Source organism: Pelophylax lessonae, assembly GCF_965119305.1.
Source record: "Pelophylax lessonae genome assembly, chromosome: 3".
In the NCBI taxonomy this organism is placed as follows: domain Eukaryota; kingdom Metazoa; phylum Chordata; class Amphibia; order Anura; family Ranidae; genus Pelophylax; species Pelophylax lessonae.
Window position 1 is genome coordinate 552,337,838 of NC_138770.1, and position 12,095 is coordinate 552,349,932.

Consider the following 12,095-nt stretch of genomic DNA (forward strand, 5'->3'; position numbering starts at 1 on the left):
TGCACTGAATCCCATTCCCTACAGTAACATTTAGGGAGAGAGAGACATGAGAGGACAAGAGAGAGAGAGAGAGAGACATGAGAGGACAAGAGAGAGAGACATGAGAGGACGAGAGAGAGAGAGGGACAAGAGAGAGGACAAAAAATTGGCAAAATAAATGGAAAAAATGCGAAACACCTCGTTCGGTATTCGGTTTTCGGCCTTCGGCCAAGCATTTCATTATTATTCGGCTTCGGCCAAGAATTTCATTTCGGTGCATCCCTATTAAAGATATCCATAAAAAGTGTTGTTTAAAGTTTGCCACAAGCCACCTGGGAGACACACCAAACATGTGGAAGAAGGTGCTCTGGTCAGATGAAACCAAAATCGAACTTTTTGGCAACAATGCAAAACGTTATGTTTGGCGTAAAAGCAACACAGCTCATCACCCTTAACACACCATCCCCACTGTCAAACATAGTGGTGGCCGCATCATGGTTTGGGCCTGCTTTTCTTCAGCAGGGACAGGGAAGATGGTTAAAATTGATGGGAAGATGGATGGAGCCAAATACAGGACCATTCTGGAAGAAAACCTGATGGAGTCTGCAAAAGACCTGAGACTGGGACGGAGATTTGTCTTCCAATAAGACAATGATCCAAAACATAAAGCAAAATATTTAATGGAATGGTTCACAAATAAACATATCCAGGTGTTAGAATGGCCAAGTCAAAGTCCAGTCCTGAATCCAATCGAGAATCTGTGGAAAGAACTGAAAACTGCTGTTCGCAAACGCTCTCCATCCAACCTCACTGAGCTCGAGCTGTTTTGCAAGGAGGAATGGGCAAAAATTTCAGTCTCTCGGTGTGCAAAACTGATAGAGACATACCCCAAGCGACTTACAGCTTCATATCTTTATGTTTGAAGCCTGAAATGTGGCAAAAGGTCGTAAAGTTCAAGGGGGCCGAATACTTTCGCAAAGCACTGTAAATAACAAATATTTGTGAATTTTGCAAAATAGTGAAAATCGAATGTACGCAAAACTGTATATAAGCATTTTTCTTTAAAAAGCTGTAGGTTTTAATTTTTCACTTACAGCTATCAGAGTTTGTAAAAGACCCCCCCAAACTATATATATTTACTCAAAGAACATAACCAGTAGAATAGAAAGAAGGTGCTACTATAGGGGCACAATAGTTGTGCAGTGCAAATGTTTATCAAATTGCTGGTTTAACGCAAAAAAACACCAAAATCCTTAATAGCATACAAAGCACAACATAACTTACAAAATTCCTGCTAAATTCTTGTTCACATGGGGTGTACTAAAGTGTATGCCCATGAGGGCCATATGAAAAGCCGTGTTTACCCGCACAGGGATGCACGGGTGCTCTGTGCATCCATGTGAAGGTAGTCCTATGCATGTCAATTGGGATGCAGCGGCTGTAAAGACAAATATGACATCTGTTCGGTTGTAGGTGCATGGTCCCAAACGCAGACAGTATTCAGGGACATGCACCCACACAGATGTCAAGTTGGGAACAGTGGCTGTGCCCATACATTCTCTGTGTTCCAATTAAAATGAATTGGACTGCCTACCCAGGAATGCACGGAACATCTGTGCATTCCCTTGCAGCCACTTTTTCCCAATTGACATTGACACGACTGCCTGCATGGGGATGCACGGAACACTTGTGCATCCCTGTGCAGCTAAACACAGCCTTGCTGTAGTATGCCCCATGTGAATGAGGTCCTAGGCCAGTGATGGCGAGCCTTGGCACCCCAGATGTTTTGAAACTACATTTCACATGATGCTCATGCACTCTGCAGTGTCGTTGAGCATCATGGGAAATGTAGTTCCAAAACATCTGGGGTGCCAAGGTTCGCAATCACTGCCCTAGGCCTTGTTTAGACTTGCAGTTGGGGAGGTAGCAAAAAATTGCTGTTGAGCTGCGTTTCTTCCAACTGTCACCCTTCCCCCCTTAAAGTTCCAGCCTGGGGAAACAAAAAATACTGTAGCTGCTGACTTTTAATATAAGGACACTTACCTGTCCAGGGAGCCCGCAGTGTCAGCATCGGAAGCCAACCTGTCCATCGGCTCTGGGTGCAGGTGCTGGCATCCTTACTAAGGGAATCAGGAAGTGAAGCCTTGTGGCTTCACAGCCTGTTTTCTTATGTGCAGTCATAAGAGCTTTCTGAATGGTCCCGCTGTCTTCTGGGACCTATGTGTGTCTCCCAGAAGGCAGCGGGGGGAAGGTGGAGGGGGGCACAAATGACGTAGGTCACCACGGCGCCCCTGCACGGCTTCCTACCGAAAGGTGCCAAATGTGGCACTGGAGGGGGTGTAAGCAGTAAAGCGGAGCTTCCCTCTTTAACAGAGGGATACAGATCTCTATTTTAGCGATGTGAGTATAACACTCAATCTCACTGTTATCAGCTAAAAAAAAAAAAGTTTTTCTTATTTTCTGTCAGTAAATTTTGAAAAGAAGTAATATTTCTCCTGCACTGATGTGCGCTGATGAGGCGGCACTGATAGGCTGCACTGATGGGCACTGATGAGGTGGCACTGATGGTCACTGATGAGGTGGCACTTATGGGCACTGATGAGGTGGCACTGATGAGGAGGTACTAATATGCCACACTGATGGGCACTGATAGATGGCACTGATAGGTGGCACTGATGAGCACTGATAGGCGGCACTGATATGCGGCACTAATGGGCACTGAGAGGTGGCACTGATGGGCAGCACTGATGGGCCCTGACAAGTGGCACTGATAGGCACTGACAGGCGGCACTGATGAGCATTGACGGGCGGCACTGATGGAAACTGGCGGATACAGATGGACGGCACAGATTATCAGGCACTGATGGGCACTGACTGGCAGCACTATAGGCACTGATTGTGGGCACTGTGGGCACCGATGGTAGGCACTGTTTTTTTAACTTTCTGTAATCAGGGCACTGATGAGCAGTGCCCTGATTACCTGTACTAGAGTCCTCTTTGAGGAGGAGCCACTGATCGGCTCTCCTCACCACACACTCTGTCAGTGTGAGGCGAGGAGATTTGAAAAATGGCACTTCCTAATATACATGTGACCGGCTGTGATTGGACCGTTCCGTGTTGCGCCATGTCCTAGCAACACGGAGCAGCCACGATCGCCACACGGCGCGCCCCTGCGGGCATGCAAGAGAAGCCGTTCTGGGGCGCTGTCATATCACGTCGTCCCACAACGAGAGCCGCACCGATCCGCCGTCATTTGATGGTGGGCAGGCGGTAAGTAGTTAATATAAAAGAAAGTGTATAAATGTGTGTAGAGACAAAAGGCTCAAATTACAAATCTTTAACAGAGGGATACAGATCTCTATTTTAGCGATGTGAGTATAGCACTCAATCTCACTGTTATCAGCTAAAAAAAAAAAATGTTACTTTGTTAATAATAAAGATCTTTATACAGGTGTGTTAGCCTTATGAATTGAGTCTAATGAAGTCTAATATATTTTTGTTGTAATACACATTATTGACAAAAGATATACCCTAACTGCTAAATTCTGACTTTTAAAAAATGATATAAGGCTCAAGTTTCAAAGCTAACACACCAGGGAATGCATCCTTGTTTTCAGAAAAAAAAATCTATTAGCTAAGAGCCAGTAGATTTGAAAATCACAGTTACAAGGCTGAAAAGAAAACTGTGAGCGAGCAGGCTCTTTTTTGCAGACCAGACATGATATACAAGTCATGCTAGAAAATATATATCAGTTGTGCTCAACACGCCGCTCACAGGCTCTTTATGTGAGGCCTGTCATGTTTATGGCTGGGTCCACCACCCGTTGCACCCCAGAGGGTAGCAGAGTGGCAGTGCTGCATTCCAGCACTTGACATTGAAATAAACTCCACTGTCAGGCAGAGTGATCTCCTCCCTACAGTAAAAGTAAAGTGCCAATGTCAAGAAGTCATGTCGTTGCCTATTCCTTTTTTCTCTTTTTACATTTGTATAAACAAGCATTATTGCAATGTCCCAATCTCACTAGAGAGAGACCACGACACGAGTGTGTGTAATCAGGTAAGCAATCACCAATGCTAGGAGGTTACATTTCACTGCCACTGACCAGCAATGCAGAGAGGGGGGTAAAAAAACACTGCCACTGATCAGCAATGCAGAGGGGGGTGGTTAAAAAGCACTGCAACTGGCAAGCAATGTAAGTTGGTGGGGGGGGGGGGGGGTGTTCAAAAACACTGCAGCTGAACACCAATGTGGAGTGTTAAATATCACTGCAACTTGGAGGCGGGGTTATTAGCACTGCCACTGACCACCAATTGCATTTGGGGGGATTAAAGAGCACTGCAACTGAGCACCAGTGCAGAAGGGGGCGTTAGCAGCATTGCCACAATGTTGGGGGGACGTTTAATGATTCTTTTGGATTTTAGGTGCTGAAAGCGGTACCATTATTTTGCATGCAATTCTTGTGAATGAGCAGCCCAAAGCAACTGCATACATTTATTATATATATTATATATATATATGTATATATATATATAAGTATGTATACATATATTATGTATACATATATTATATATATATATGTATATATATATATATATATTTATATATAATGTATACAGTTGGTTTGGGCTGCTCATTCACAAGAATTACGTATATATATATATATATATATATATATATATATATATATATATATATATGTGTGTGTGTGTATATATATATATATATATATATATACACACGTATATATAAATATATATATATATATATATATATATATTTACATAAAAAGTACAGTAAAACTGCAGAAAAGGGCACTGGGGGGCAAACGAATGTGATTTTTTTTTTATTTTGAATGGTATCAGTGTGTTTGGTGTGTTTTTACATTTGAATTTGCCGCCGGTTCCACCCCCCTGCGAACGTCACGTCGCAGGAGACGGAAGCCGGGGCACGGAGATGATCGGGAGGATAGACACAGCCGGACTCATCGCTGGATCCCGGTGACAAGGTAAGAAACCTCTTTTACAGGACCCAGTGATGCTTCTGGTGGTACCCCGAGTGTGGCTCGGGGTTACCGCTTTTGGCTCTGAAATTTAACCCTGAGCCACGCTCGGGAATACCGCTAGGAAGGTTAATAGTACTGTCACTGACGACTTTAGGTCAGGATAATTTTGGGTGTTTTTATAAAGTATGATTTCCATCTTTTTCTACATATATTAAAAACATGTAAATATAATTTGTTTCTTAAGATATATTTTCAAAATGTTAAATATGATTAGGATCAAGCAATGTTTTGATATACAGTATATGTACAGAAAGGCTGATTAAGTTGCTTACTTGTAAGGTATGTGTTTGCTGCCATTCACCAGCGCTAGAATGACATTGCCCAGAGCAGACAGTGAGAGACATAAGCTTGTGTTTCCATCTCTATTCTTACTCTGCACCTTCACACAGCTTCCCAAATCAATAAGATGCAATCGACTCCGGCCTCCTGACACTGCCGAGAGAATGAAAAATGTGTTATGTTTCAACAACTGTATATTTGCCACTTGTTTCACCATGTTTGATAACTGTATTTCCTAAAAGTTTTACTCTTTTGATACTATTTGAGAAATATGCATTTAGATCTCATTTAAGTCTCAAATAATTTCAACAGAAGAAAGTTTAGATTTTAAGTATATTAAACTTAGACTTATCAGGTAACTTACCCTAAAGTGCGAATCCCAACCTCAGTTTCTCAGGTCAAATTTGTTCCCTCCCATGCCTTACTTTTGATTCATAAGTTTAAAAGGTAGATTCAATAACTTTAACTGTCTTAAATGTCACGTTAGCAGTTTAATAAACGTAAAATGACATCAAGTTACTAGCTTAGTCTGGTAGGTATGAATAAATCTAGGAGATGATATATAGTTTGCTAAATCACTGTATTAAATAAAGAATTGATTTTTTTAAATAAAGTACTTGTTTCCTATTTTATTGCATCTACGTTTTTATTTATTACAGCCTCTTTGCAGCCACGTCCAGTCTATGTGCATGTACTCCAGCGATATCTGCAAAGGATTTCTCAGGGTGAGTTTTCTGATGGTAAAAAACTAGACCATGTCAGTGTAAGATGTAAATAACCACTTGTAGTCGCCATTGGAAGCCTAGGTGACAACCCAGGAGAAGGGTTGTGAGAAAGAGTGTTGTCGCCCAATACCAGGAAATGCCTTCTTGGAGGTATTACCAGGTATAATTTTAATGACAGCTTCAGATTATAAACATTGAAAATTACTTTAAAATGACATAAACATAACACTTATATTTTAGGGATTGGGTTTACATTCAATGTAGCACCATGAGTAACTCCACTTTTGTGGGGAAAAAAATAGCAAATAAAAGAAAGTAATATAGTGTATACAAGTGCAACACAAGACTGCTAATAAAAATAACCTTTCCTGTTCAATCTGTAGCTGTATAATTTTCTTTAAAATGCATTGCAATATGGCTACCTGGAGGTGTTCTGTACACAGAATGTGTACTGACCACACCCCTGAAACATCATTTAGTACTTGTGTGATTGGTTCAATGATTTTCCCATATATACCAGCCAAGATACAAGTCAGATTTTTTGGCATCCCCTGCAACATAAATGTAATTTTTGTAGGGATACTCCCAATAAGAAATCAAGTCTAAAGGGATGCAGGCCTTGCCACTTTCCTTATTAGAGCCCTGATTCTGCTGCAGCTGGTGGATAAATATGAAACCACTCCCATTAGACTCACTGAGCACAGAGGCACAGAGGAACACACAGTGATTTCTTCAGAAAAACAAAGGTAGGAATCTGCAACAAAGTTTGTTAAAATCCCTGCAATGTACATAGGGGAATGTTTTTTTCTCAACAAAAGTGGAGTTACTCTTTAAGGAGAAAGATAGCATATTAAATGTAGAGAACGTTACTATTCAGGTGTAATCACAAATATAAGATTGTCACAGAATAAACTATATACAATTTGCACCATACATGTATCAAAATTGCATTGTACATATGAGAAAATAAACATAACCCTCTATCTATCCACACACAAATTAGCACTAGCTAATTTTCCCTGAGGGTTAAAAATGCCATAAATATTTCTATGGCTTACTGCAGTCTCATTAGTTTCTAAAATTTGGAAACAATTAGAAGGTATAATACATACCTTAACTGATAATAGAGTGTTATTTAATTACATGGTACAAAAAGATGGAATGGCTTTTACATTACACTAGGTTCCTAATAATTCTCATTGAGATATCTGATTGGCTATAATAAGTCACAACAGATCATTACATCTAGCACTCCATATAATTACTCTTAGGACTATGCTATTAAAAAGGCTTTGCATTATTAAAGTGGAGTTCCACCCTAATTTGCATGTGTTGCTGATCACTCTGCCATTCCTTTTTGGATAGTGTCATTTTTTTTTTTTTTTTTTGTATAGTACCTTTATTTCTAAAAAAAAAAGCTCCACCTCTGTCCAAACCCGGCCACGGCGAGGTTTGTCATATGCTGTTTCGCATTGGCTCCTGGGATACCAGTGTAATCTATCCCAGGAGTCATTGGGCATCCTCTGCGGCTAGCATCACGTTATTTCTAAACTGGAAATGACGCAATGCTAGGCTCCATTGCTACGGCCGTGATAAAGTACCACTGCACATGCGCGAGATCGGGAGGTGCTTGCTGGGTAGCCAGCAGCACTTTATCCCAGAAGAGACTCCTAGTGGGCTTCACATGCCCACACTCAGGATGGACACTTGCTGGATCAGGAGGCTACAGTGAGTACCAATACTTTTAATGACACAAAAAACGTTGTCAGATGTAGCAGATGCCGATTTTCAATACATAATTGGCGACTATCACGGGGGTGATTAAAAAAAAAAAAAAGGCTGGAACTCCGCTTTAACATGCCTTGGCATGGGCATACAAGAAACGTTGGTAGTGAGTCCAAAATTAACTAAATTTACTCATGTCGTTGTTGAACTTTCAGTTGCAAAGACAAATAAAAAACCAATCTATGTATCAAAGAATGGAGATTTAAGTGCCAGTTCACACTAATGCGATCACAGACATTGCATATGATTCGGAGTGCACTGCTCCTAAGATCACATGCGATGTGATGTCTGCGTGCGGTACAAATTCAGCCATACAGTTTGTATGGCTGTATTTGCACCGCAATCGCAGTGAACTCGCACAGGACCCTTTTTTTGGTCCACAGCAGAATCGGATCGCATGGTGGTTCACACCAGTGAGATCCGATTCATGTGCTAACTGTCAAATCGCACTGCGATATGCGATCTGATCTGGGAGTGCCGTTAACTTTGAATTGACACCCCCAGCGTATTGCATATGGCAGTGTGAACTGCCTGTTATGCGGATGCGATGATGGAAAGCGCAGTATATTCGCAGTTTTCCCGCATCGCAATAGTGTGAACCGGCACTGAGGAAATAAAAGTGTAACCCCAAAATTTCTCATGTCAATACAATTAATTGTATTTTTTTATCAACGATATTCTTTCAGTAAACCATATTAGTTATGGTAATGTTTGACTTCTGTCACCTAAAAAAAGACTCTGGTATCCTGTCATACAAAAATTGACTGAAATGACCCATTCCTTGTCTTTCTTATTATGTGCCATTGTCATTAATCAAGTGGAAAATAATTCTCTCCAACTTCAAACTATATCTGAACTTGTGGTTGAAATTTCCTTAAATTTCCCAGTCTATGGTTTCTACTTGTCACTTCTGATCTGGCTCTATTCTTAATATTTGCTGATGTTATATCTTGTTGATTTGGTTGAGGTCATACCTATAGGGGTTGATTTACTAAAACAAGAGAGTGCAAGATCTGATGCAGCTGTGCATGGTAGCCAATCAGCTTCTAACTGAAGCTTGTTCAATTAATCTTTGACAAAAAAGTTGATTGGTTTCTATGCAGAGCTTCCCCAGATTTTGCACACTACAGTCTTAGTAAATTAACCCCATAGTGTTGCATATCTGGACACAGTTATGTGTTAGATTAGTGCTAATTGAATAGTTAAATATGTAATAAAATTCTTGCGGAAACAACATTAAATTGAAAAGGATTAAAAACCAAGAAAGAGAGGGGAAGAAAATTAATCTAACCCCACATAAATTGGGCTCTTAAATAGTGTCTCCCAAATAAAATACCACAACCATATAAATACCTTGTTAAAAAAGTACAAAAATACATATATTTAATATCCACAATCATATACAAAAAACCTAATAACATATAGGGCCATAGACAAACATAAGGCCCACAGGAACATTATACATACAATGACATCAATAATGTATGACGGATAAAAGTGCATGATGTACCAACATTTTTCACGGTAGAAATATTCCGCTTCCTCAGGGCTCCTGCCATCCGCATACACTTCACAAACGTCACAAATAAGAAAGGTGCAGGAAATGAGGGAATAAAAAGGGAGGAAAGAAACATTTGTTGTCAGATGTGTTCCAATCAAGAGGAGACCAGAAGAAAAGCGCATCAAATGCCACGGTTACCCAGATACCCCGGCTTTGTGATCTGGTGGGGTCTCTGGAGACCCAGGCATCATGCTGCTAATCCTACATATATTTATTCCTCTTTAAATTGGTCACATTTCCTTATCTTTGATGATGGGCGGTATGATAAACCCCATAGCCTATAGTGGTGAGCTTCAACGCACCCTATGGTAGATAATTATATCTGGGTATCCGTGGTGTTTGATGCGCTTTTCTTCTGGTCTCCCCTTGATTGGAGCACATCTGACAACAATTTTTCTTTCCTCCCTTTTTATTCCCTCATTTGCTTCACCTTTCTTATTTGTGACGTTTGTGAAGTGTATGAGGATGGCAGGACCCCCGAGGAAGCAGAATATTTATGCAGCGAAACATGTTGGCACATCATGCACTTTTATTCATCATACATTATTGATGTCATTGTATGTATAATGTTCCTGTGGGCCTTACGTTTGTCTATGGCCCTATATGTTATTAGGTTTTTTTGTATATGATTGTGGATATTAAATTATATGTATTTTTGTACTTTTTTAACAAGGTATTTATATGGCTGTTCTATTTTATTTGGGAGTAACTATTGAAAAGCCCAATTTATGTGGGGTTAGATTAATTTTCTTCCCCTCTCTTTCATGGTCTTTCATACGTATATACAGGGCTGGTTTCTCCCAAATTCTTTTGACTCACACCTTCTACCTTAATACATAGACTATTTCAAATCGAAAAGAATGTTGCAGAAAAAATGCTAATGGCATAAAAAAATAGCTAATGCACACCACATTTTTATGGTAAAGAAGGGTGAGGCTTAAGTCCCCATGATCACCAAATGCTAAAAGTTCATTAGTGCAAAAAATCAAGCAAGAAAATATAAAGGTCATGACTTATGTTTATATGATTATTTATTACACCTAATTGAGTCCAGATCCACACAATAGGTATAGACTGAACCAAATCAACAGCTAGATTAGAAGTGACAAGTGATAACTGGGAGCTTTAGGTAAAAGCAATTTAAACGACATATTAGTAGGATTTTTAAAATGCTAAAATAAAAAAAAGGCAGACTTGATGGACCACTTGGTCTTTTTCTGTTGTCACTCTTCTATGTCTCTACATATATGTTCCAATGTTTACTATTATGCTACCCCACTCTTGTTTCAGACAAGGCAGTATGGATGACTCTGACCATAGACAACAGACCCTAAATTGAAAGCAGCATCAGTGTAAATGACCATGTTCAGAACCTTGTTTAGACCACAGATAATTACATTTGGGAATAAACAGCAATCTACTACAAATTTGACCTATTTTCCACTGGATTTTTCACAGCTGCCATTTAGCAAAGGTGTAGATTTTATTGACCTAGATATCTATGCATCATTACCATGAATAATAGAAAAATGTAGTTACATAGGGTTATGACAACAAAGCCAAAAATATTATCAGATGGATATCAGACGGAAATGAAATCTTAGAAAATAGTAATGAGATAGACTTCTACTTACTGCCTCCTTTTCCACTCTTTTCCATCCGGTACTGATAAATGTGCAAAGTAAACAGCATATGAGAATTTCTGTGGTCATCTTCATCACAGTCCCGTTGGCTACTTTTGCGTGATGAAATGGCTGCGTCAAGAAAAAAAGCAGCTTTCTCGGCCGTGGGGGCCCTCAACTCACTCTGGTTTTGCAGCTGAAAATGTAAAAATTACATTTTTACAGTATATCACAAATACATTAACATAAGAGATAGAGGCACCAGTTCCGTAACATGTACCAGCACAGACGTCAGAGAGCCATTAGTTAATGGCTCAGATATGATGTTCTCATCTAGAGTGGTTAAAGTGGTTTTAAAGGCAGGTAAAAAACCTTCTGTGTGCTCCACTCGCCAACCCCCCCCCCCCTCATTTATATATACCTGAGCCCGATCTTGACCAAGTGTTGTGAAGGAGAGAAGAGGCTCTCTTTGCTCTCTCCATCCTCACAAGGCCGACTGATAACAGTGGGAGCCATTGGCTCTTGCTGCTGTCAATCAATTCCTGTGACAAGGGAGCAGGGGATGGGGCCGGGTCGTGCTCTCTGTGTCTATGGACATGGGCAGTGCTGCTTGGAATCGAGCCCACAGGTGTTCCACTATAGGAAAAGGCTTTTTATGGTGGCACACTGAGAAGAGGAGGAGCCAGAAATTCTGATGGGGAACCCTAGAGGAAGGTCGGGTTGCTCTGTGCACAGGGCAGGTAATTATAACATGTTTATTCATGTTTTCAAAAAATACCCTTTACAATCACTTTAATCATCTCTGTTAGCTAAAGGGATTGCATATTCATCCTACATTGGAACATTTTCATAGTTTGTTACCTCTTTAACCACTTGTCAACTGCCTGCCACACATATACTGCGGCAGATTGGCTTGGCAGCGCGAACCGCTGTACCTGTACGACGGTTCACAGGAGTGCTCCTGGGGGCACGCGCCTGCCTCCAATAGGCAGAGGGGAAGCCGATCCACGGGGCTGGTGGGTGTGATTGCCTCCGAGCACCCACAATCGCTCCCCGTGAAGAGAGAACGAGGGTCTGCTGT

The 12,095-nt window shown here is 40.7% G+C and overlaps 1 protein-coding gene across 1 annotated transcript in view; it reads right to left on the minus strand.

The window, feature by feature from the left end:
* The window catches only part of KIF26B (kinesin family member 26B), a 546,719-nt gene that overhangs the window by 55,253 nt on the left and 479,371 nt on the right, over positions 1–12,095 (minus strand). The window contains exons 9-10 of the mRNA XM_082249575.1: positions 11,027–11,210; positions 5,315–5,474 (exon numbers count right to left, since the gene is read on the minus strand). Coding sequence (XP_082105701.1) covers positions 5,315–5,474; positions 11,027–11,210 — 344 coding nt within the window. The remainder of the gene's footprint in view (positions 1–5,314; positions 5,475–11,026; positions 11,211–12,095) is intronic.